General features: G+C 45.0%; 1 protein-coding gene across 1 annotated transcript in view; it reads left to right on the top strand.

Moving 5' to 3' along the window:
• LOC141273586 (uncharacterized) overlaps positions 1 to 27,576 on the top strand; it is an 88,831-nt gene that overhangs the window by 47,665 nt on the left and 13,590 nt on the right. The window contains exons 3-6 of the mRNA XM_073685626.1: positions 4,501 to 4,662; positions 7,166 to 7,352; positions 8,860 to 9,014; positions 20,585 to 20,700. Of these exons, the coding sequence (XP_073541727.1) occupies positions 4,501 to 4,662; positions 7,166 to 7,352; positions 8,860 to 9,014; positions 20,585 to 20,700 (620 nt within the window). The remainder of the gene's footprint in view (positions 1 to 4,500; positions 4,663 to 7,165; positions 7,353 to 8,859; positions 9,015 to 20,584; positions 20,701 to 27,576) is intronic.

Genomic DNA, 27,576 nt, shown 5'->3' with positions numbered 1-27,576 from the left:
TATGTTTTTCATTGTGATTATTTTGTGAACGGCAGTTTTACACAGTTTTTCTCTCACATGTGAAAAAACGGTCTGTTTTTTTTTTTCAGTGTGCAGGAACCATTTTTGGTCCATGTGTCTTTTTTCACAATCCTTGTTGCATCCTTGTTCTTAGCTATTTCATACCAACTAAAAAGTATAATATGGACAGCAAGCAAATGACATGATCAATGATACGTATCAAAGTAGGGCATGTCTCCATTTTTATTTTTTTTATGGGGGACAATAGTTCCATAAAATCAAGGACACATGAATGTGAAAAGGCACACTGATTGTAATGGGTCTCTGATATATCCATACAAAAAATCAGTGGATAGCATGTGTATTAAAAACTGATGTGTAGAAGAGCCCTTAAAGGGGTTGTCCAGAACTTATGAATCCCCCCAGCGCATTGACTGTGCGCTGCGAGGATTCGCCAGTTTCTGAGCCGGGACTGGAGGGTATGTATGCGTTATACATACTCCTGGCTAGAACCCGACAAGTGGGTGCAGACTCGCTCCATACACTTGTATGAAGTGAGGCCGTGCCCCGACTAGTGACGTGGCTGTTCAGTAGACATAGCCGACTAGAGGGTGCGGCCTCGCTCCATACAAGTGTATGAAGCGAGGTTGCGCCCACTAGACGGGCTCTGGCCGGGAATATGTATAACGCATACATACCCTCCAGTCCTGGCTCAGAAACTGGCGAATCCTTGCAGCGCACAGTCCATGCGCTGGGGGGATTTATAAGTTCTGGACAACCCCTTTAAGGTTGCGCCCACTAGACGGGCTCTGGCCGGGAATATGTATAACGCATACATACCCTCTGGTCCCGGCTCAGAATCTGGTGAATCTTCACAGCGTACAGTGCATGTGCTGGGGGGATTCATAAGTCTACAGTCACACAGAGTGACTGCAGACTTATCGATTTGGACCGGACAACCCCTTTAATAAAAGAATAAAAACAAAAACTGTGACTTTTACAGTATATTCCTATTTTGCAAGCTAACATGCCTATAACCTAACTATTAAAGTTTAAAGTGGTTGTCCAAAACGCGGACAACCCCTTCTGAATCCCTATGATTTCCCCCAGTAAAATAATAACACTTATACTCCCCTCGGGTGCCGGTGCCGTCCCAGTGATGTCGGTACTGGCTCTCCAGGGCATTACTGCAGCCAATCAGCGCTGGCTATGCTCCCCCCTCCATTGAACAAGTCAAGATATCTGGTGGAAGTGAGAGAGCAGCCACAGCTTTCACTTCCCCAGATGTCAATTAGGACATTACGAAATATAGTGTTTCAGAAGGAGTTGTCCGAGTAGTGGACAGCATCTTTAAGTAAATCCAAATTTGTCTACTGGAATATAAGAATCAATATAGTATTTTTTTTTCTGAGCCATAAATTCAGGGGACACCTTTGTATGCAGTGATTCCAGGAACATTTCCTAGTTGTGGCCTTTGTTCCACAGCTACCCCAATAAATAAGTGCGGGGCAGATGTTCCTGTGTGACCACAAGATAAATTAGGAGCATTACGATATACTTCTACACATAGGAAGGAAATTGTGTGACTTTACTCCGGTAAAACCTCATTGGAAATCGTGTGCAATCATCATGTGCTCTGGGTGGTATTATTGTTGAACATTTCATCTTCGCAGTAGTCCACACATAATGAAGAAAGCGGAAAGTCATTGGTTTGGCATTTCCCTAATATTGCGTTTGTTATGGGAAAGCTTTGAGTTCACTTCCTGCTTTTGTAAAGAGAGATGAAGAGTGTAAAAGAAATGAGCACAGCTTGTTTCCACGAATCTGATGGTTATTTCTTTTTTTTTTTCAAAGTGATGACATTGGCAGCACGGAAAACGCTAATGTGCATCCAGCAAATGAAACAAAAAGTGATGATAGCGGTGGTCACAAGTGTTGAGGCTTGTTTTGATCTCAGTGATTTGCTAGTAATTATCTTACATCGTTTTCATGATGCCCATTTTATTTTTAGTTGCTGTACCATGAGAGGGGATTTATATAATGAATTCTTTTATGAAAAATGCACAATTCCTCTGATTATCAATGTTGGGTACATTTTACGGAAACGTCATACCACTGATCACTGAGAAACTTAGACGGGAATAATTTGAACCTGCTGCTCATTCTACTGGTTACCCAATCATCTGAATCACACCCTGGAATCCCACTAAGTCATACCAAAAGGGGAACGTTGTAATGATATACAGGCTTCATAACCAAAATGGAGTTCAGTGAAAATTTTTTGGAGTGTTAGCATTGTCTTGTCAAACACAAAATCTTCCACTGTTCGGCTGTTTAAAACCTCTTTATTTTTTTTAATCAAGAAAAGGTTGATTCAAAATCATAAACAAGTTTAACACCAAGCTTTTTGGTAAACACAGGATCCTTATAGATCCTTATAGATTTTTTACATACAGTATATATTACAAAAAAAACCATACAGCCAAAGAGCCATCCACCCTCCCGAACGAACCAATGAACCCCTCCTACCTTTCTGGTGCACAACATAACCGGAAAACAATTGAGATTAAAGTATTAGTAAATTACAAACCACATATCTCGTCAACTCCTCAGATATCACCCCAGAGGATCCAATCCAGTTGCCCCACTTCTTACCAAATTTACCCGTTGCTCCCCTTTTAATATACAGTATACCTTCTTTTCCATCAGTATTGATGGAATTCTTATTGAAAAATTCTAATTATCTCATTTATCAATTGAGGATTAGTTGTCAACCAGTGTTTAGCTATAAAAACTTCTTTATTTTTAAATCAAAATAAAATAAAAAAAATGAAAAAAGTGCTGTTGTGTAATAGTCTGTATGACTAAATGTGTTCCCGATCTTGTACCAGATATTTGTCAGGTTCTTGCAGAGCCAATCTAAGGTTCTTCATTAAATACGCTTTAAAAAAGACAGGTGAATAGAATATCTTGGGCTGGGGATTACAATCTGTTTGCAGTAGATAGGTAATGCTGACAAAATATAGTGTGTTTGACCTACACATCATAGAAGTACCATAAATCTCTCTTCTTCCCAGAATTCTGCCATGAGGTCAGTCCTGCCATGCATCATTACACATTTTCTGTTGATGTAACCTTCTAACGCTCTTTATCTGGTTAAAAGCAGTGATCCTTTCCTCCTCTGACAACTCACAGAAACACCTTGTTGTAATACTTAGTTAAATGTTGAAGGGCAAATATTTCCTTCACAAAAAGGAAAAGTATTTGATTCTTGAAAGCACTAGTATGGTTGTCCATTCCTTCCTCTGTGCCCGTTGATTATAATACAGGTAGCTAAAGGATAATAATGGACATTACTTCTAGTGAACTTCCACCTGGAAAAAAAAAATCTGTAAATGTAATTAATTCCCCCCAAGTAAATAACTTTCTTTCCTTGAGATGCTTAAAATCCTCAGATGTTATTTACAGAGGACATTTAACCAAATTTTTTATGTTGAACTAGACAGACGATGTAATAGTGACTGGAAAATAAAATAAAACATTTTTTTTTATTTTGCATTTCCATTACGGAAATATTAGCAATCAAAGTATTAGGCACTTAATGAATTAACTTTTTCCAATGGGTGTTATCAGACAGTTTTCACTGGGGGTGTAAATTTCTTCCCCTTTTTTATGATGCTGACCAATCATATGCTGGCAGCAACACTTAGAAGAAGTACACACCCCCAGTGAAAACTGTCTGATAACTTTGCTAAATACAAGTGGATGTTAATGTATTCGAATCCAAATTCTTTGATTGCTAATATCTCTGCAAGAGAGGCGAAATTTTTTAAAAAAAGTTTTATTCAGCTCTGCAGCCACTATTGCATCCTGTGTCCAATCCAACAATTTGGTGAAAGGTCCTCTTTTAAGATTTATTTAGACAAGTCAATAATTGGGAACAAGTGTTCTTTAGAACGCTTGTGTATACATGATCACCTGACAAACAAATGATTGGATCGCTCATGCCAGCATTACAATCACCGTTCTTGGCAGCACCTCATTTGTGTAAACCGATGATGTGCCACAGATCAGCAATTGCTCTGGGTTTTTGTACACTCTGGCAAGTGATTACTTTTATTGCATGGGCCAGTCCATAAAACTAGTCTTCTCATCAGCAATTGGCATATTGGGTGGACATTATAAGTGGAAATTAAAAATACACCAGGGGGCACTACAATATGTATGACCCAACAATGTCTAGACACAGGGGTATTTTTTATAAATGTGTTAGGTTTTGCCTGATCCAACAATATAAAATATTTAATCGTGGCACCAGCTCTTTGAGAAAGCTTTGGCGGAACAGATTTGAAAAAAATATTAAGTGAAAATAATGTGTACCGGTAGGGGTACAGCTGCTCTAAACCCATATAAAGCTAAGAATATGCCACCTATAATTTGTATACTGTTCAATACGTTTTGAAAATTTTATTTTAAATGTCATTGTTTATTATGTTGCAGGTCAACCAGGGAGCATCGAAAGCACTCGGATCTGGTCTTGGATATTTGGAACACATTTGTCAACTAATAGAAAAAATAGGACAGCTTCAGGAGCATAATCTAAAACTGCAGAAGCAAGTCTTCTCGTTACAAAAGGAAGATAGAGTGAAACAAATGAAAGAGGTAAGAAATGTAAAGGTCTACTGTACTGTCTACTGTAGAGCAGGTGTCCCCAACCTACAGCTCGAGAGCCACATGTGGCTCACGGGCCCAAGATGTGTGGCTCGCCGCTGTCTGCCAGCTCAGTGCACCAGCAACAGGTCTAACATCCAGCTATGAAGAAGAGGTCTCCAAATTGTGACTTCTATGAGTAGCCCTGCACAGTAGAAAAGATCTGGATGAGCATATATTGGTGAAGGGAATGGGGAGAGAAATAAAAATAGTAAACTGGAGATAGGTTGATGTTAGTTAGAGGGGGGCATTAAGCTGGATGAGATAGTGTTGGGGGTGTGCTTGATACGTGAATACCAAATGAGGGTAAAGTATATTTAAAGTGGATGTAATTATACTGCCTATATATGAAGGCACAAGGTCTCATAGTGCTTTCTCTTGGGAAGCTTTGGCAGTCATCTTACTGGTAACAGTGGGCTCTGAGTGTCACTACTATGCAGTGTAGGCCTGAAGTAACTTGTGACCATCTCTCAGGGTTAAACATGGCTCTCAAAGTAAAAAAGGATGGGGAAGCAGCTGTAGAGCATTGAGTCACACAGTGTGCATCATTATCGGCAGATACATCCACATTGTTGAGATACAGCCATACAAAGTTCTGGGATTTGTCCCTGGTTGTGGTAGGATAGAAGGGACTGCAGTACAATTTTGACATTGTAAAGGTAATCTGTCAGCAGGATTTCACTCTCTAAACTATTTATATGTGCTTGTAGTTCTTTCAAAGACAAGTCCAGAAGTACCTTTACATGGCCAGTCCATTCCTCGTTTACTGAGAAACCAACGTTTGAATTGATATTCAAATGAGGTTGAAGCCTTTGTCACTCCAGCTCTATTCCCTGTACAGTGATACCTCTTCCTGCTTGACTAAGAATTCCTTGGCATGAAGTCACAAAGTATAGAGACTGTCAGTCAAGCAGGAGTAGGTGGTGCTGGGCTGGCAATACAGCTGAATTGACAGAGGCTACAAATAGTTCTTGAGCCTCATTTGCATATCAACTCAAATCAAAATTTCTCAGTAATGGAGGAATGGACTGGCCATGTAAAGATATTACTGGACTTGTCTTTGAAAGAGCTACATGCGCATATAAATAGTTTTGGTGGGAAGGGGAATCTGCTGACATATTCCTTTTAAAACAGACATGATATGCCACATTGCACTACTTTCATCACAAATCTCAATAAAGTAGTTTATGTTTCTTTTTAAATAAATAATTAGTATTTGCCCCAAGGGTTCTTACAAGGCTTCTAGGACCAACAGTGCACAAAATAAGATACTGCTCAAAATCTAGCACCATATATACATTATCTTCTATACAGCTGCTTCCTGCCATACAGCCATGATATCTATATTAAGCATTGATGAAACAGCTGTAGTGAAGTCAGAACATATGGTCGTATGAAGTGCCTAACTGTGCGGGAACCGGCTCATGTGGTATCAAGCTGCAGCTAAGGGAATGTGTGTATGTAGTCTTGTTTGTTGAATATATCTACAGTATAAATATATGTATAGGCTTTATAAAACAAGTAATGTGAGACAAAAGACACCCATACAGCTCAATGTAATGACCTTCCGATGTGTATGGAGGCTTCCTGATGATGGCAGGGGTGACAAGGATCGGGCAGTTGGTATATGAACAACAGATCCTTTTGTTTTCAGGGGGGATAAGATGCTGCCAGTGGTGTGAGTCAACAGCCATTTCCTTTTTCCCCATTGAAAACACATAACTGTTCAGCCAAACCTTGTGCTCATGTATGGGGGGAGTTGGAGAGATAGGTGTAGGGGAGAGATAGGTGTAGGGGGGAGTCAAGAGATAGGTGTAGGGGGGAGTCAAGAGAGATAGGTGTAGGGGGGAGTCGGGAGATGTAGGGGGGGGGAGTCGGGAGAGGTAGGTGTAGAGGGGAATCGGGAGAGACAGGAGTAGGGGGGAGTCGGGAGAGACAGGTGTAGGGGGGAGTCGGAAGAGACAGGTGTAGGGGGGAGTTGGGAGAGATAGGAGTAAGCGTAATGAGTGTTCATCCAACAGTTCTCTCATGTGTATGGCCTGTGTTACAATTCGGAGATGTTGCTGATATTTTGTGTTTCACTGAAAATAATGTATTTATGTACTGATTGCCAATGATCTAAAATATTTATATCTATATATGAAATATTCTCATTATGCCACTTAGTAGAAGTTAAGAGCAGGTAACAAAAAGTACAGAACTGATCAAACCCAAAATACAAACATACTTGAAGTGGTGCTCATAAATATGGGTCTAAGTAATCAATTTATCAAATAACCAATCACAGCCCCTGTTTACCCAGAGACCATATAAAAAATGGTAAGTCAGGGATCCAGGAATTCCATTAGAAGGGGCTTAGTTTTGGAATGCCAGCAATGTGGGCATATGATATCACCGCACTTACTGGAAGGCTTGAGATGTAACATTGCATGACTCCTTTCTTCTGTTGGTGTAGGAGTACGCTGGACAGCATTGCTCCTGTGGAGCAGCGAATATTTTCCTCACTCCGTACCAGGAGTCTAAGAAGCATTTTCCTGTAAGGAGGAACCGGCCGCATAGTATGTTTGTACAAAGTGGAAACCAATCTGACCTCTTCATGATCCCAGAAATTGGTATTAACTCTGAAAAGTTTGGCTACAAAGGTTGGTTTCTTATCTCAATGTGTCTGTTTTAACACACCCTGATAAAACTCCAGAGAACAATAGTATGGAGGATAAAGGCCCCGTTTTATATTGTCTGAGAACAGCAGCCTGTTACTTGAGGTGTACTGACATTGGTACCTGAGAGGTACATTAACATGTCAGCGCTGGTGAAATTACATTCTTATTAGACTTATAAGTGGTAAGATATTGTCTTCAGTGGAGATCAATTACTAATTCATTACTGAAATTAACCAAAAGACGACACTATTGGGTCACTATGTGTAGATCAGAATTGCTTCTTGGCTGACAGTGGGGTATATTAATTGAAAAGTACATTGATAACTGTGTACATTGATAAAACTTAACTTGATATTATAAGAGGAAATAAACTTCCAAATCTTTTTTGATATGTTTTATTCCCTGTGATCCCAAGACCCCACTGTTTGCTCAAACCAAGGGACAGAAGCGCTCAACATTTTCTTGAGTGCAAGCATAACTGTGTATAAGCTTCTGGTCATGGCCAGGTATAAGCTAAGCCCTCAATATGAATGATTAGTAGGGAATTTGGGACCCAGCACAATTAATATTATTATATGGGCATATATAAAATATTTCAAAGCTTATTAATCTTTAAAGGGGTGGTCTGGAACTTAAAATGTAAAAATGTCCTATCTTTACACCCTAACCACTTTTGTAATTAGCTTTATAATAAAATGCCATACACTTCTCCCTTTATAGCTAATACAGGAGTCTCAAACAGGACGTCACAGGAGGCTGGAGCTGCACTCACTTCCCTGCAGGTCTATTACCCCTCCTGGACCAGGACGTCATCAAGGGGCAGCGCTGTAATCACTTATTACAGTTTCTTGCATTGCCGCCCTCTGAAGATATCCAGGATCCATGGTGGTAGATGCTGCGGGATAGGTAAGAGCAGCACCCACACTCTACTTCTGTCTCCTCCGATGATAGAAGCAGTAAATCATACCTACACAGCCCCCTAATGACAAGCTGGAAGCTGTGGGGTGGCACTGTTTTCACTCACTGCTTTTACCAATGCCCCTGACATCTTGTTTCACAGTTAGAAGGTGCAGAGGAGGTAGAATCAAGGTGCTGGCGCTGCACTCACCTCTCCTGCAGCGTCTATCACCATTGATTCGGGACATCTTCAAAGGGTTGCAATGCAAGAAACTGTAGTAAGGAACTGCATCACTGCCCCCTGATGACGTCCTGTTCCGGTAGGGGCGATAGAACTCTACAGAGAAGTGAGTGCAGCCCCAGCCTGTGATGTCCTGTTTGAGACTCCAGTCAAACGAAACGTCAAAGGAAGTGAAAAAAAACAGGAATTTTCTAAATGGGGATCCGTGTAGGGTATTGTGTAATAAAGCTGATTACAAAAGTGACTAGGATGGACCAACATTTTAATAAAAACATGACTGAAGTCATTAATTAGATGAAAGTGTTTTTTTGTGTTGTAATTTTTCCATATAACCATTATTACTTGTTTTAGGAAATCTTGCACAGACAGATGGCTGGAGGAGCCCTTCTATATTGGGAGTAAGGAAACCCTTTACTAAATTGAAGTGTGATGACAAAGAAAGTAAGCAAACGTGGGACAGGAATTACGGTGACGCCTTTACACAATCAGAACAAGATATTAAAAAGGTTTGCCGTTTCTTTCCTTTATACGCTTATACAGGTTGACTTGTGTCAGTGCTGCACTGTGTAACTTTAAAGGGATATTTATATTTCGTACGTTTATAACCATATCCTCAGGATACGTCAAACATGTATAGTAGATTGTACCACAAATGGGATCCGCATCTGATTTGAGTACGGGACTCAGTCATGCGCCGCAGTCAGAATTCCCATACAATTAACATGGTGAGAGCTGCGTGTGTATGACAATTCTGTAGATGTGCCATAAATGTACGAATTGGAATTACCACTTTAATATGTAATTATGACAGCTTTATTATTGCAGCATTACATAAATACCCAATGCATAGGGTTCTGCACTCAGCTCCTTCCAACCATAAGTTTATAATTAGACGAGGATGAAGTATGAAGCCATACTGTAGATTTTCTTTTTTACAGTATAACTTCCTATCACTAACTAATAAAAACAGTATTTTCGATTTTGAAATACCTTGACATTACTTGGCAGATGATATTAGGGAAGACTATATTAAGTAACAGTACATACATAAAGTATCATGTGGTGCTTGACTATACGTCTGCTTACAACATGCAGCTGAACAAATAGACTTTGAAGTGACTTTCCCGAATGGTTTTAATATGTTACTTGAACCAAGATGTTTATATTATGTTGTCTATTCTAAGAATATTACATTATAATATAATCCATACAAAGTCTTCTGAATCCTTAGAAGGTTTTTAGAACATATGTGTATTCAGTAATATTGGATAACTTGGGGCTCGTGCTCCCTGGTACTGAACCTCTATGGCTACTGTTCACTGCCGTACATACTCCTGGCTGTGAGTGTTTGTGTGTAGATATTTTGCAATGCTTCTAATGTCCTCAGAGCATGTAGCAAATCCTACAGAAAAACTAAAAAAACGACAACACAGGATCTGTCATTCACAATAAGCGATAGCCACAGCTCACCTCCTCTCCCTCCCTACAGAGTGACACCTGCACAGATCACAACGCTGGTCTAGAAAACCCTTAACTAAGGAGTCAATGAACATATCCAGATTATTGTTTCCTATGCTCCTCATAGCTGCTGTAAAACATTTCTCTACATGCTGTTACTAGAAGCTCAAGCAAGATTGCAGGAAAGAGAATAAAAAAAAACAGAAAATGAAATCTGATTAGAAATAAAATGATTTTTTTTTTAGTATTCAGCTTAAATTTAAAAAAATGCAGGTGATGCATTTCCTTTAAAGGGAACCTGACAGGTCCCCCAAATCACCATCATTTGTATCTTCCTATATAAACACCCTGTCTAACAACAAGACCTTTATTAGGTTTGACACATTAACAGATTTTTAGAAAAAGTATTTTTAAAGTCCATTTTTCATATGAAAATTACCTTTTGATTGGGTGTTTGCTTCCCCAGATTAGTTGTCCCACTCTCGCCCCTGCAGACATGATAACATGATTTTCAAAAGTCAGTGTCATCCCCAGCTCTCAGCAAAACTCTTGCATGTGCATGAATTCCTTTCTTACAAGTCATTGCACCTCTGAAGCTGGGTGCACAACTATTGGCATCAGAAGTGCCCTGTGCCTGTCCGGAGACAGAGAAGAGGCCTGACGTCAACGAAGGAGCCAAAGATCAAACTTCTTCTTTGTTTCCGGTCATGCGCAATACGCCTCTGAAGCCAGGAAGTGTACACGCGGCTTCAGAAGTGCAATGACTTGTAAGAAAGGAAGTAATGTGCATGCAAGAATTTTTCCAGACAGCTGGGGATGACACTGGCTCTGGTACATAATGTAATCACGCCCACAGAGGCGTGATAACATGCTGACTTGGAAGGCTAGTCTGGGGAAACAAACGCCCCATTGACTGGTCAAAAGGTTAATTTGCATATTGTAAGATAGCTCTTGGACACATAGTTGATGGGATGTATGTGTGGCACCCCAGGGGTCTGGTTTCCACAGTAATAGCAGTATTACGTCTGTGAGCAGGTGGGAGGTCTCCTGGGCAGGAATCCTAAGCATGCCACACCTCCTGCCCAGTCCTGGGAGGGGAAGAACTTCCCCTACATAAACTGGGGCTGAGGTGGGGTTAGGAGAGAGGAGTTCCAGACAGAGACGGAGTCTGGTCTGGACACGCAGAAACAGGGACAGAGAGACATCAGGAGCTCTGTAGGAGCCAAGGAGAAGCGCCAGGGGCTGGAGCTGTGCAGAGCTCGCCCTGGGAGAAGGTACTAAAACCGGACACAGGAGTCCGAGGCTGTGGGGACTAAGATATACCCAGCAGCAGAATCCATCCGGCAGGGGATTCCAGGTCCTCTGGCCATAAAAGCCCGGAGGCTCAGTCACAACGAAGGGACCAGCACCGCCATCCCGGAGCGGAGGCTAGCAGGAGGCCCCAGGTCACCAGCCATACGGGTGAGCACCACACGGTATACCCAGGGACGTGGGCTACTTGTAACCGCTGAAAGCAGGGTAGCCAGGAAGGGTACAGACTAACGGGAAGGCCTACAACTCCACCTGGCCTGGGGAACTCCAGCTTGCTCGCAGACTAACCAGGCCCCAACTACTAGTCAGTACTCCCGGGGGAATTTGCCTTGTACCATCAGTAAAGGCCCTGAACTGTACCCTCGTGTCTCCGTGCTTCCTTGTCGCACCGTTAGTGCCGGGACATCCACACCATCACTCCCAACATCACCCACATCCGCTGCCCTGAGGCCATACCTCTCCCGTTGGGGGTTATATCAACATTGCTGCACACCTATACCACCGGCCTCAGCGGTCTGCCCTGCAGCGGCGGTTTCATAACCGCATTCAACGGGTGGCGTAGTCGGACACTAATACCATGACACCAATAACTGCCACTTAGTTTGACACCCTGGGCACGGACCGGGTCACCGCCACAAGAAGACTACTACCCCCATCGGATCCGGCTCCGGGTATCCCCGCGCGCACGCGCGCCGCACTACAGCACTGGCCCAGGGGGCGAGTCAACTTTGGCGTAGCCGGCAGGATTACGTGCCCGCAACCACCGGGTACTGCGTGCCTGAAAAAAAAAAAAGACTTTTATACTTACCTGTGGTGAAGTTTCCCGCCGTCCGGAGTCGTTTCCCGCCATCTGGAGCCGATTCCCGCCATCCGACGCCATCTTCTGCCTTCTTCCCGCCATCCGTGGAGTTTTCCCGCCATTGGACGCCATCTTGAGGGCGCCGCGCGGGAAGAAGAGGGGCGTGGATTCCGAAAGCCCGCGAGAACTGAAGCCCCGCCTCACGTCCGGACGTTGCGTAAGGTCCTGGAAGGAGCCCAGCGGACGCCGACGTCACAGGAGCGCGACGGAAGGTCCTCAACTCTGACGATCGACTGCGGAGCCGCGGCCTACGGAAGAGGATCATCGCAAGGTAGGCCACGGTCCACTAGGGGGGAGGAGGATGTCGGATACGGAGGAGTGCTTCACCGCCACAGCCGCCGCCAGCGCCACCGCTGCTGCGGTCATGCCTTTCACCATGCCCTATATCCCGGGGGCAGCCTGGCTACCCCAGTACTCAGGGGAGTCACATACCCTAAATGACTTCAGAGAAAGGCTGGATAGCCTCTTCCAGGTGTATCCCCTCACGGAGGCGCAAAAAGTGAGCATCCTGGTGGCCCAATTAATCGGGGCAGCCCAAAGGGAGGTAAAGTCCTGGCCACCTGGGAGGAAGAGGACTGTCAGAGACATACTAACCCGGCTGAAAGACACATTTGACACCCGCACCTCAGCCGAAATAAAACTAAGATTTTATGGGTGCAAACAACGGGCACATGAGAGTATAAGAGACTATGCTCTAAACCTACAAGAGGCCCTGAGAGCCATTAAGCAGGCAGACCCTGACAGCGTGGGAAATGAAGATAAGCTGTTGACTGAACAATTCATTGAGGGTCTACTGTGCAATGCCCACCGAACCCAGTTGCGGGCAATGGCCTTACAGGACCCTGACCTGGACTTTGCACAGTTCAAGGACAGAGCCATCCGGGTGCTCCGAGAACCGGCACCAGGTGGCGCTGTGACCCACAGGCGCCCTGCTATCACTTATCACCAGGAGACGGCGCCCTTGTCTGCAGGGCCTGTGGGAGCTGATGCGCAGGCTTTAAACAGTGACCCGGTTACAGACCTGCACCATCAGGTCCAAGAGCTAACTAAAAGCGTTGCCGCGCTAACCCGAACTGTGCAGTCTTTACAGGTTTCTACTGCAGGGAAGATCGAGCTGGCATCCGGACCGGAGGACATCCCGTGGCGCCGACCAAGGAGGACCCCACCGGCCAGAGGAAGACCCAGCGATCGATACGAGGACGGACGACCTATTTGCCGCCGCTGCAATCAACCCGGACATGTGGCAAGGTACTGTCATTTAAACGGGCACAACCTGGGGTAGAGGGCCAACCCCCAGGCATAAGACCATCAGGCCCATCAAACTGGCGTGATAAATACGTAGGGGGACGTCCAATCTTGCCTGTGGTACTGGATGGCATTCCTATGAGTGCCCTACTAGACACTGGGTCACAGGTCACCACCATCCCGTACGTGCTCTTCAAGCAGTACTGGAATGATTCGGACATAACCCGCTACCCAGACGACGACCTGAGTATCATCGCCAGCAATGGTCAGCCCGTGCCGCAGGTGGGATTCAAGGAGGTGACCATTAAAATCGGTAAAGTCGAACTGGCGGCACAAGGACTGATTATAGTGGACATAGACCGTCATGAGAGTCACCCTAGAATCACCCTGGGAACCAATGTAATTGAAAATTGTCTTGCAGAGGTGATTCTCATTTTACAGCAGGTTGCCAAGAACGCCAGTTCCGGCCAGCAGCGTGTGCTCCAAAAAGAGATCCGGGCACTGATGAAGCGGCAACAGGTGGAACTATCTGGTGGTGAGATAGGTAGCGTGAGAATGTGTGACCCGTTCCCTATTGCCATGCCCCCAAAAAGTGAGATGATGATTTGGTGCCGGGCAGCTATTGGTCTAAGAGGTAGAGACTACCAAGCAATGGTAGAACCCGTCTACTTAGACAGTAGGCCCACCATTTTGACAGCACGGGGGGTGGTCGATGTACGCCATGGGAGGGTGCCCGTTCGCATCATAAATATCGGTGAGAGAGAAGTACACCTGCCCCGGTATGCACGCTAGCTAAATTGTTCACCATAAACCAGAATTCTGTACAGGCCGTGGAACCCTTGCCTCCATCTCAACCAGAGGAAGGTAACGGCTCTAAGAAAACAGTGGAGGACTGGTGTCAGCAACTACATCTGGGTACCGAATCCACTCCCTCACACCAGAAACAAGGAGTCTATTGGGTGGTTCAAGAGTACGAGAGAGTGTTTAGTAAACACCCGTTAGACTTCGGGCGAGTAAAGGGGGTAGAACACCACATCCCCACAGGAGACCATCCTCCCATAAAGGAGAGATACCGACCCGTACCCCCTGCACACTACCAACACACCAAGGGGATGCTTAGAGACATGAAGGAGGCTGGGGTAATCAGGGACAGCTGTAGCCCCTGGGCAGCTCCACTAGTCTTAGTGAAAAAGAAGGACAACACTATGAGAATGTGTGTAGACTACAGGAAGATCAACCGTATCACACTCAAAGATGCGTACCCGTTACCAAGGATAGAAGAGTCCTTAGCTGCATTAAAATCTGCTAACTTCTTCTCTACTTTGGATCTCACTAGCGGGTACTGGCAGGTTCCTGTAGCAGAGGCAGACCGGGAGAAGACCGCATTCACCACGCCGATGGGTCTCAGCGAATTTAACTGCATGCCGTTCGGGCTCTGCAACGCACCAGGAACCTTCCAACGGTTGATGGAATGCTGTCTGGGACACCGGAACTTCGAGACGGTCCTGTTATACCTGGACGATGTCATCGTCTATTCCAAGACCTACGAGGACCACCTGAAACACCTGGCAGAAGTGTTCGAAGCTCTGTCAAACTACGGCCTAATGGTGAAATCCTCCAAGTGTCACCTCCTGAAACCAAAGGTGCAATACCTGGGACACGTGGTGAGTGCTGACGGAGTGGCTCCTGACCCTGATAAGATCACCGTGATTAAGGACTGGCCAAGACCCTCCAGCATAAAAGAAGTGCGGCAGTTCCTCGGGTTGGTAGGCTACTACCGAAGATTCATTCCCGGTTTCACCAAAATGGCAGCCCCTATGCAGGACCTCCTGATAGGTCAATCTCGAAAAGCCAAAAACCAGAAGCCGCCCTTCAGGTGGGAAAAGCTGGAAGAGGAGTCCTTTAGCCAGCTGAAGATGGCCCTCACGGGGGAAGAAATCCTGGCATATCCAGACTACAGCCAGCCCTTTATCCTCCACACGGACGCAAGTAACATCGGGCTAGGAGCCGTGCTGTCCCAGATCCAGCAAGGAAAAGAACGGGTAATCGCTTACGCTAGCCGAAAGCTACGACCCACCGAGAGGAACCCTGAGAATTATAGCTCATTCAAGCTGGAGTTCCTGGCAGTAGTGTGGGCAGTGACCGAACGTTTCAAGCATTACCTTGCCTCCTCCAAATTCATCGTGTACACGGATAACAACCCGTTGACACACCTGGACACTGCAAGGCTCGGTGCTCTGGAACAGAGATGGATGGCTCGCCTGTCCAACTTTGAATTCACCATCAAATACCGGGCAGGACGCTCAAATGCCAACGCGGATGCCCTGTCTAGAATGCCGAACCTACCGGACGTAGGGGAAGATCCAGAAGATCTGGAAGAAGTTGAGCTCCCTGCGTTCCACCGTCATGGGATTACCCTGTATTCCCACCGTGTGAAGGACAGGCGCTCCGCGACGTTCAATCCCTTGCCCCACTACAACTGGGCGGAGACGCAAGACAGTGATCCTGCAGTCCGTCTGGTGAAGGAAATGCTGACCCAAGCCGATGCCAGTCTGGACCCAGACGCCCCAGAGGAGACTAAGCAACTGTGGAAGGAGAAAAGTAGGCTGTTCCTCTACAGGGAGAAGTTGTGCCGGAGAATGGTTAACTCTCGAACACATGAGTTGACCTGGCAGGTAGTGGTCCCCAGACGAGACGCGGCTATGATTCTGGAGGCGTACCACAACGGAGCAGGACATTTCGGGTGGAAGAAGCTGGAGTTCTTATTGCGTGAGCGGTTCTACTGGGTAGGCATGAGAGGAGCCATCGAGAGGTGGTGCAGAGACTGTGGACCGTGCCACCTAAGAAGGAAGGACCGTGCCAGCCAGAAGACTCCCTTGCAGCCCATCATCACCCGACAGCCACTGGAACTGGTAGCCCTGGACCATGTGAAACTGGCTCCAAGCAGATCTGGGTATGTCTACGCCCTCACAATCGTAGATCATTACTCCCGGTTCCTGGTGGTGGTCCCGGTCAAGGACTTAACGGCTCAAACAGCAGCTAGAGCCTTCCAGCAGCACTTCTGCCGTCCACATGGGTACCCGGACCAAGTGCTGACAGACCAAGGGCCAGCCTTCGAAGCGGAAGTCTTCCAGGAGTTCTGCAACCTGTATGGCTGCACGAAGATAAGAACAACGCCCTATCACCCACAAACTAATGGACTCTGCGAGAAGATGAACCAGGTGGTGATAGACCTCCTGAAAACATTGCCCCTGGAAGAACGCAGTCTGTGGCCTGAGAAGCTGCCTGATCTGGTGGACCTATACAACCACATCCCTGTAGGTTCTACTAACCGTACCCCGGCTTACCTAATGAGAGCGAGGCCTGGTAAGCTGCCTATCGACCTGGATATGGGAGTCCTGACGCCCGAGGACACCTCGCCAGAGGCAGACTGGGATACAGGACGGCAGCAGCAGTATCGGAAAGTGCAGGAGAGCGTGGAGCGAAGTCTGTCTCAAGCTAGAGAAAGGCAAGAGAGGGCTTATAATCAGTATGCTCCCGCTGTTCCCCTGGTACCTGGAGAGCAGGTCTTGAAGAGGAAAAGACGGCTCCACAAGTTGGACGACCAGTGGGAGAAGGACCCGTACACCGTACTGCCATCAAGCCATGAGAGCCCAAAGATTTGCGTGATCAGTAAGGATGGAGGAGAAACCACAGCCGTTGTCTCCAGAGACCACCTGAAGAAGTGTTCCGAGAAGCTGCAAAGCCCCGAAGAGGAAGATCAAGAAAACCCTCGACCCGCAGAGGAAAGGGAAGAAATGATCAGGACTGTACTCGGAGACTTCCCCCGGTCTTGGACACAAGTAAACGGTGCTGTCGTGGTACCTGTCCTCACCTTTCTCCAGCCAGCCCCGCAAGTGCCTACAGAGGAACCAGTAGAGCTGGAAGAGCAGCTGGCCCAAGAGGCAGAAGAGTCCACACCAGCAGTACAGGAGGATCAACCCTCTGCTAGTAGTGAGCCTGCCGTGCCCCTAGTGAGCCAAAGAGTGCGCAGAAAGCTGCCCAGCCTGCCCATAACACCTCCTACACCCTGTAGTGCAGGACCAGTTAGTGAGCTCCGTAGGTCCACTAGGGTTACCAGAGGCCAGATGCCCGTACGTTGGAGAATCTAAGTTGGCTAGTTGCTTTAACTATTTTATGTTTACCTGTTTTGTTGTAGCCGTTGCTAATTATGTTTTTCAGTTACAGATTTCTTTATATGGACTGACAGGTTATGGACAGTGAGTAACCGGAACTCTGTTGTAAATATGTTTGGAGCGTAACCCAGGAATGGACTAAAGACTGTTGAAGACTCGGGGCAGGACAGACCCCTACCTGGTTACGGCTCCCTGTTCTTTGGTGAAATGGACACCCTTATTGCTTCCCGGTTACGGACACGCCGTGACCATCTCATGTATTTAATTGTTATTGTTTATACCCTGTTATGTTTTGAAAAAAAAAAAAAAATATGTTTAGTCCGGGAGTACTAAATTTCACTAGGGGGGAATGTGGCACCCCAGGGGTCTGGTTTCCACAGTAATAGCAGTATTACGTCTGTGAGCAGGTGGGAGGTCTCCTGGGCAGGAATCCTAAGCATGCCACACCTCCTGCCCAGTCCTGGGAGGGGAAGAACTTCCCCTACATAAACTGGGGCTGAGGCAGGGTTAGAGAGAGGAGTTCCAGACAGAGACGGAGTCTGGTCTGGACACGCAGAAACAGGGACAGAGAGACATCAGGAGCTCTGTAGGAGCCAAGGAGAAGCGCCAGGGGCTGGAGCTGTGCAGAGCTCACCCTGGGAGAAGGTACTAAAACCGGACACAGGAGTCCGAGGCTGTGGGGACTAAGATATACCCAGCAGCAGAATCCATCCGGCAGGGGATTCCAGGTCCTCTGGCCATAAAAGCCCGGAGGCTCAGTCACAACGAAGGGACCAGCACCGCCATCCCGGAGCGGAGGCTAGCAGGAGGCCCCAGGTCACCAGCCATACGGGTGAGCACCACACGGTATACCCAGGGACGTGGGCTACTTGTAACCGCTGAAAGCAGGGTAGCCAGGAAGGGTACAGACTAACGGGAAGGCCTACAACTCCACCTGGCCAGGGGAACTCCGGCTTGCTCGCAGACTAACCAGGCCCCAACTACTAGCCAGTACTCCCGGGGGAATTTGCCTTGTACCATCAGTAAAGGCCCTGAACTGTACCCTCGTGTCTCCGTGCTTCCTTGTCGCACCGTTAGTGCCGGGACATCCACACCATCACTCCCAACATCACCCACATCCGCTGCCCTGAGGCCATACCTCTCCCGTTGGGGGTTATATCAACATTGCTGCACACCTATACCACCGGCCTCAGCGGTCTGCCCTGCAGCGGCGGTTTCATAACCGCATTCAACGGGTGGTGTAGTCGGACACTAATACCATGACACCAATAACTGCCACTTAGTTTGACACCCTGGGCACGGACCGGGTCACCGCCACAAGAAGACTACTACCCCCATCGGATCCGGCTCCGGGTATCCCCGCGCGCACGCGCGCCGCACTACAGCACTGGCCCAGGGGGCGAGTCATATGTGTCACAGAGATGGTTGTCGTCTGTGATGTAATCCTGCAGTGTTGCTCTCGTGCGCATAGCACTAAGAGGATTGTTTGTGCATCTGGGTCCATGTTTTACTGGCAACCTGATAGACAGGCGGGTCTGGTTGCCCACATACGTCACCTCTGGGTGTGGTTAAAAAGTTAAAATGGAGTATTTTGTTTGACACAGTCTGTGTATGGAGGTAGAAGCCCTTTTGTTTGGTGTTATCTCCAGACTGAGCCAGTGTACTGGATGCTACCCAGCCTGTGTGCCCACAGGACTGGCTAACCAGAGGCTTTGCCTAAAGCACTGTTTTCTTTGTTTTGCCTGCACTAAATGCTGTTTGTTTTCCTTTTGCTTGTGGACGGTTTATGAGGTAGTAAACCGACATGGACATTTAAATGAAAATGCTTCCTGTTTTGCCTCCCGACGGACCCAAGTGAGTAGAAACCCTACAATATGAAAAATGGACTTTAGAAATACTTTTTCTAAATATCTGCTAATGTGTCAAACGTAATAAAGGGCTTGTTTGGCAGGGTGTTTATATAGGAAAATACAAATGCTGGTGATTTGGTGGGGCATGGGGGACCTGTCTGGTTCCCTTTAATTTAACCGTTCTCAATGAAATGTCTCACTGACAGCCATGTTTCTTTATGTATAACACATGAGTCTCACTCTTGCCCTATTTTCACTGACATGTAAAGGAAGTTGTAGGGCTTTACAATTAAACTGGCCCAGGATGGATCCCTTTAACAAAAACATCTAAAAGATGCCCAAGACGGACCCCATTAACAAAAACATCTAAAAGATGCCCAAGACGGACCCCATTAACAAAAACATCTAAAAGATGCCATATCAATATAAAAGCAGGGAATCTATGCAGGGCCACATCCATGGCTCCTTTAGATAATAAAATATCATATTTAATATACATAGTGGAGTGATCTTTCTTGCAGCAGTCACTGGGTGTTATTCTTAGGTCATCTGCTCCCTTGCCAGACACCCTTTATGGCAGACTGAGGCCAGACTAATTAATGGAAGGGTAATAAAGATTTTCTGATGAAAATACCAGGTGTGAGTCTGGCTCCTAAAAGTGTGATCATAGAGACAGTAATCAGCAGCCATGCTTTTCAGACTATAAGGTGTCTGCGTCCCTAACGGATGCTCACACATTCCTCAACAAGCCGAAACCTGCACTTTATTATTTGCTTTTCTACACTGCATGAGTTCTCTGGCAGGATTGGCTTGTTAGCACTGGATAACGCCAATATAGCAAAAGAAAATAGCTTCCAGCTAAATGACATTACTCCAGAGTGGGAAAGATATTATTATGCACAGGGTAAAATAAGTTTTATCAGAATGGTGTGAAGCAAGAATAACAAAGCCTGTTTTATTAACATCTGATCATCCAATCGAAAGACGGAACAGAAAATCTGTTTCTGATTGTCAGTGTGAGGCCTGGTCTCATGTCATCAGATACTGAATAAATATGACTCATCCATTATAATATTAGTCTTAGAGGGTCATAGGGTAAAGGCTAGTGAATGTCAGCATCAGGGTCCTCCCTATATGTCTTGTGGATGTTCTGACATATCTCTATTCTTGGTTTTTAGCTTGATCACCCATGGGGCAGAGTCAGAGATCTCCTCAAGAAGACCAAAAATAAGAACCAAAATAAACTTGGATTATCCTCAGCGTCACTAAAAAGATCCTGCCCCCAACTCTACAGGTAAACTGTCTCAGTGTTGTACTCCTCTTTCTATTTCATTCCTAAGGATAGAGGATAACGTTCAATACCTTTTTAACACTATTATTATGCCACATTCAAAATCTTAAGAAAGAAAGGAGAGAAGCGCGCTGTGTGAAGGACCGGGTGGACCAATATTGGATTAAGGACTGCCAAGATGCCACTCACCTGCTGGAGTTGTGCACCCTTGCACAACCCCAGGGACTGCCAAAGGGTGGGGAGATGGTGATTCTCACCGCGTGGTACTGGCCGGTGGGCTTGCCACCTGCTATGTGCTGCGGACTGCTGCCTGTGACTGCCGCTTCCGGGGCTCATTAAATGATTTTAGCCCCAAATTTGATTTCCAGTGATCACTCCAGCGCTCCACAGACCACTTTGGCTTTTCCTATACACAGTCGAAATCTTGTCATTTTGCAGGTCTGAACTTTGCTGCTTTAACCTTTGGCAACAAGAAATTTTTTTTGCTTCAAGATGGACAAATCTGCAGCCATACGCAGTGTTTTTTAATGTTTAAAAAACAAAACTTTAGCAAAAACCTGCATGAACAATGCTACCAACAACACTAAAAAGACGCTAAGGGTGCTTTCACATTGCGTTTCTGCACCCGTTAAGTGGTACCGTCGGAGTTTACATCCATCACCACTACAGTCTATGGCCCCATTGGCGCATAAAGAAGAAAATTCAGCAGGAGAAATTATACTAGGGAATATTTCTATTTCATGTAAAATATAACATTTAATAAGACCATTTAAAACAACCGTACCTAGGATTCAAATACAAACATAAAGTCCAATTGCTCCACAAAGTGATCAGTGCTTAAGAAAATATACGGTTTGGTCTCACTACTCAGATGAAGTTTCACAGGCAGGGGGACCCGAGATTCCAAGACCATAGGGGCTATAAAAGATAATCAGGACTTCACAGCAATCCGGAGAAATGTTAGTAATATGCTACTTTCCCCTGTCGTGCCCTTGCAAAGCTCCCGCCCTTACAAGGGCAGTCCCCAAGTCTGAGACTAGGCCTAATGTCCAGACCAAAGCCACTACAAAATTCTTTTATGTATGAAATCCCTACGCGTTTCCTCCCCCATAGGGGGGATTCATCAGGGGATATAGGAGTTTAAATATAAGGGTTTCCTGCAGTGGCAGTTCCCATAGACATAAAAAGACTGCCTTGCGTTGTCCTCCTATCCCGGTAGGCGCATAGGTCTGAACCCCGTTTTGCATGGGATTTGGATGTAAACTCTGACGGGGCCATTGAACGGGTGCAGAAATGCAATCTAAAAGCACCCTGTGTGTGAAAATGGGCCCTACTTTCACTTGCCAAAAGCTCATTTCAGTACATAAATTTGTATAGGAGAGCACCTGGGATTTTTTTTTTACTTCTTTCTTTTTATTAATCCATGTCTATAATTGTTGATTTGGTAGCATAATACCTGATATTGTCTACATTGAAAGATGAGCATTACGGCTCGTTATAAAGTAGGTGCAACTTTAAAGCGGACTTATCAGCTTAATATTCTACCCTGTGTAGGAGCACATGTCTGAATACCTGGTAATGTCACAAAAAAATGGTATCATTTTGTTACTAGTAGTGTGCTAAAAATACCTGAGCCACATGGTGATGAGTCCCCCACTCATTATCACTGGGTCAGGTTTATTTTTCAGCACTCTTAGTAATCAAACTGCATAATATTTCTTGGTGCAATTTTGGCTGTTAAGAAGATGGACCTCGAGCTGAAATAGAATATCCTTACATTAGATGGAATATTGAGCTGATAGATCCAATTTAAATGGGCTGCCGGCTACTGGACAACCCTACTGTGTACAGAATAAAATAGAAGCATATTTACCTCTCAGAGTCCCCCAGTGATCTCGTGACATTCTTTATGTCATGAGAGCACTGCCGACTATCAGCAGGATTTACAGTCAGATGGGTTTTTATTGGTCATATAAATAGTAAGACCTGATAAAATATCCAGTTGGCTGCCCTCACAATTGAGTTATCTTTTATAGAACTTTCATCATAAATGATGTGAGTTTCTGATAGGTACAGTGTGTAAAAAATATCTTCACCAAGGATATACAGTAGATTCTGCTCACTTGTGTTTTTTTCCAACTCCACCTTGTTGGTTGTCTTTACCATTAACCATTGTAATTAGCTATGGACTTAAAAATGGAGCTTCACATTCCTAGCAATTCAGTGTTTCTAGGGTGTGTGATATCCTCTCGTGATCATAATTCATCCAACAGAAATAGTGGAAAAAGCAGAGGTTACTTTTTTGTTCATAAGCTCAAAGGAAATAGCCTATATATATACATATTCTTCAAATAAGCCCATACTGTCACATTAACATCTGTAGTCAACCTCAGAATTTCCTTCAATTGTTTGAAATTAAAGAAAACCCAGACCTCAGCATATTCTCTGCACTTCCTTTTTTAACAATTGAATTGCTTTTTTGACCTCATTGTTAAAGAACAAGACAGAGAAAGATCCATGTGCAGTTCTATTATTTTATTGCATATATTATATTTAGCTATTTTTTACTGTTCCTTCAATTTACTTAGCCACTTGGAGATACAAAATGTGACATACATTTATCAGATTAGGAATGAGTTGTCTGTCCTCATATACCTTTTAACATTAGCTATGTAAATGAAAATAAATCAACTTTCTGATTTACAGTATATGTATTCAAAAAATAGTTTTCCTCCATGTCATGTATGGTTTGACCTAGCCATGTGTTCCTTTCCTCTCCTTGTTTTATGTACAGAACATATCTTTATCTAATAGACCCAGTGTTCAATTTCTAAAGAAACTATTTCCCAGACATTTTCCTGTCTGGTGTATTCAGACGAGGAAGGAATCAGTGAACCAGCATTTGTAAAAATGCTCGTCCCCAAATATTGGCCCAGGTAAACATACTACTGAACGATCTATTAACGATTGTTCTGTTCTCATCAGTTTGTATAAGCAGACTAGTAAACAAACATTAATAGATCGGCACGTGTAAATTAGTGACTGTGTGACAAGAGGTCATTGCTTCTATATATATATCTTCATTTAAGACAATGCATTGTAAAAGGAGGTAAAAGTAATAAATGGATCACAGAAGCCGTGGTCCTGAGCAACCAGATGTAAACGAAGAATATTTTTCTACAAATAAAATAAAAAATTCATTAACTTATAGTACTATGGCCACTGATGGCCTTATATATGTGTATGTGTGTATATATATTTATGTGTATTGGAACAACACAAAAAAGAAACAAAACGCAAATTGGACAAATTCACACAAAACCTCAAAAATGGGCCGGACAAAACTGTTGGCACCCTCAAATTAATATTTGGTTGCACACCTTTTGGAATTTGGAAAAATAACTGAAATCAATTGCTTCTTATAACCATCAACAAGCTTCTTACACCTCTTAACTGGAATTTTTGATCACTCTTCTTTTGCAAACTGCTTCAGATCTCTCATATTTGAAGCCCCCTTCTCCCAACAGCAATTTTAAGATCTTTCCACATGTGTTCAATGGGATTTAGGTCCGGACACATTGCTGGCCACTTCAGAACTCTACAGCGCTTTGTTTTCTGCGTGCTTCTTGAAGTATATTTGGGGTCATTGTCCTGCTGTAAGACCCACGACCTAGGACACAAACCCAGCTTTCTGATATTGGACACTACATTGCGACCCAAAATCCTTTGGTAATTTTCAGATTTTATGATGCCTTGCACACAGTCAAGACACCTAGTGCCAAAGGCAGCAAAACAACCCCAAAACACATTTGAAACTCCACCATATTTAACTGTAGGTACTGTGTTCTTTTCTTTGTCGGCCTCATTCTATTTTCGGTTAAAAGTAGGACGATGTTCTTTACCAAAAAGCTCTATCTTGGTTTCATTTGTCCACAAGATGCTTTCCCAGCAGGATTTTGGCTTACTCACATACATTTTGGTAAACTACAGTATAGCTTTTTATGTCTCTGTGTCAGCAGTGGGGGTTCTCCTAGGTCTCCTGCCATAGAGTTTAATTTCAGTCAAATGTCGCCAGATAGATTGCACTGACACTGATGCACTCTGAGCCTGCAGGACAGCTTTGAATTTGTTTGGAACTTGATTGGGGCTGCTTATCTACCATCTGGAGTATCCTGTGCTGCAACCTTTCATCAATTTTTCTCTGCCGTTCAGGGAGAATAGCTACAGTGCCATGGGTTATAAACTTCTTGATTATGTTGCGCACCGTGGACAAAGGAACATCAAGATCTCTGGAGATGGACTTGTAACCATGAGATTGTTGATATTGTTCAACAATTTTGGTTCTCAAGACCTCAGGCAGTTCTCTTCTCTTTTTGCTCTCCATGCTTAGTGTGGCAAGCACAGACACAATGCAAAGATTAACCCTTTTTATCTGGTTTCAGGTGTGATTTTCATATTGCTCACACCTGTAACTTGCCTCAGGTGAGTTTGAATGAGCATAACATACTTAAAACAAAGTTGTTTACCCATAATTTTGGAAAGGTGTCAACAATTTTGTCAGGCCCATTTTTGGTGTTTTGTGTGAAATTATGTCCAATTTGCATTTTTTTCTCTGTTTTTTTTGTGTTGTTCCAATACACACAAGGGAAGTTAAACATGTGTATAACAAAACATGTGTAATTGCAATGATTTTCTGGGAGAAATACTTCATTTTCAAGGTGTCAACACTTTCGCCCATGGCTGTATATATACATGTATACAGAGAGGCATACGGTTGTGCTCAAAAGTTTACATACCCCTGCAGAATTTTTGCTTTCTTGGCATTGTTTCAGAGAATATGAATGCTAACAAAAAAAACCTTTTTTCTCCAATCATGGTTATTAGTGTTGAGCGAGCATGCTCGACACTGCTCGGTACTCGCCCGAGCATCTCACTACTCGGGATGCTTGGCGAGCACCGAGCATTTTCGGGTTACTCGGGCGGGAGTTCGGGTCTCCGCCCTGCATGTTTGGCGCTCTTTACAGAGCCAATGAACATGCAGGGATTGCCAGCCAGTCACTGTAATGCCGCAGCCATGTTGGTTGTGGGCATTACAGTGATTGGCTGGTCGCACAGCGTCACCTCGAGTATTTAAAACCGGGCGCCGCCATCTTGGACACAGTCGCTCCAGATCAGACAGTGTAGGGAGAGTGCTGCTGAGCTAGGGAGAGATTTATACTGCGAAATAGGTAGTGTAGGGTCTCTAAAGCCTGCAAAATCAAACAAACAGTCCTTCTGAGGACATATATCCATCCCAGATATCAGGCAGGCAGGCAGACTGTATAGGAGACGCAGTGATTATACCAACAAACACTGCTCTACAGTCCTGTGTGCTGCTGCTGCTCAAATTGCTAGACTTAGCCCCAGGTCTCAGGGGCCAGGAAAAATCCTTTTTTTTTCATCTAAATCCTCTTTTTTTTTTCCCCTCAGTCAGACTGTACAAATACCCATCTTATTAACCTTTTGGTATTTCCCTCCCCCCAAAAAAAAAGTGTGTCTGTGTGTTTGTGTTCAGACACAAATATATCTGTTTAAAAGAGTCTGGTTTCGGCCAGATAGCTATAACTGTGGTTTTGCAGTTCCACGGTTCAAATCTCTGTATTATTCACTTTTTTGCCTTTTTTCCATAAAAAAAACAGTTTGAGTGTCTCGCTGACTGTTCAGACACAAATATATCTGTTTAAAAGATTCTGGTGTAGGCCAGAGAACTAGAACTGTGGTTTTCCTCTTCCACGGTTCTAATCTCCTTTTTATTACCCTTTCGCCATTGATAGTGCGAGTGTAAGCTATTTTACTTCATTTACAATGGGCAAGGCGCGTGGCAAGGGACGTGGAACTGGACGTTCTGGTGATGGTGTGTGCAGAGGATGGGGCCGTGGCCAAGGTGAAAATGTGCCACAACCAACAGCCACATCTGCTCGCTCCCAGTTCTTGACCGAATTACTAGGGAAGCACACCACTATTGCCAACTGATCAGTGTGAGCAGGTTATTAATTGGATAACAGATAATACTTCCAGTCACCTGGGCACCACCACCTCCGGTCTGTCTTCCACATGGTCAAATCTTAGTAGCCGTGAGTCTCGACCGCATACTCCTCCTCACCCTGATGCTCCTTCCTCCCACCATGCCGAGTGTCGTCAGACAGCAACTGATCCCACAGTTGGACACTCTGAAGAGCTCTGAAGAGCTGTTCACGGGTCCATTTCCATATTTGGGCCCCTCGCCTGCTCCGCTTGAAGTGGTGGAAGAGGAGATCCCATGTAGCGATGGCCAAATATTTGAACAGCCACGGCCACAGGAAGGCGACGCTGGAAATTTGTCACAAGAGGTGGACGATGACGAGACACAATTGCCACGAAGTGAGGAGGAGGACCGTTGTGCGGAAGTGGAAGAGGAGGAGGTGGTGGATGATCTAGTAACTGACCCAACGTGGCAGGAGGACACGCAGAGCGAGACCGGCAGCACACAGAGGGAGGGAGGCAGAGTACCCCAACAGGCAGGAAGAAGCAGTGTGGTGGCCGCAGACAGAAGGCGGGCAACCATTCCCCGTAACACCAACACGAGGGATGTTGCCAGTACAAGAGTCTGGAATTTTTTTAAACACTCTGCTGATAACCCCAAAAAGGCCATTTGTACCACCTGCCAGGCCAGCATCAGCAGGGGTGACAAAACTACCAGCCTGACCACCACCAGCATGATCAGGCACATGTCAGCAAAGCACCCGACTTTGTGGGGCGAACCCCAGGGTCCACGACCAGTGTCAGTGGGTGTCACCAGTGCTTCTTCAGCTGTTGTGCATGTAAGAGAACCCCCTGTTGTGCATGCAAGGCAATCCCCTG

Source organism: Phyllobates terribilis, unplaced genomic scaffold (assembly GCF_046119375.1).
Source record: "Phyllobates terribilis strain yellow unplaced genomic scaffold, ASM4611937v1 Scaffold_5__5_contigs__length_657084704, whole genome shotgun sequence".
NCBI lineage: Eukaryota > Metazoa > Chordata > Amphibia > Anura > Dendrobatidae > Phyllobates > Phyllobates terribilis.
The sequence above is the reverse complement of the archived record's forward strand: the minus strand, read 5'-3'. Positions and strand labels throughout refer to the sequence as shown.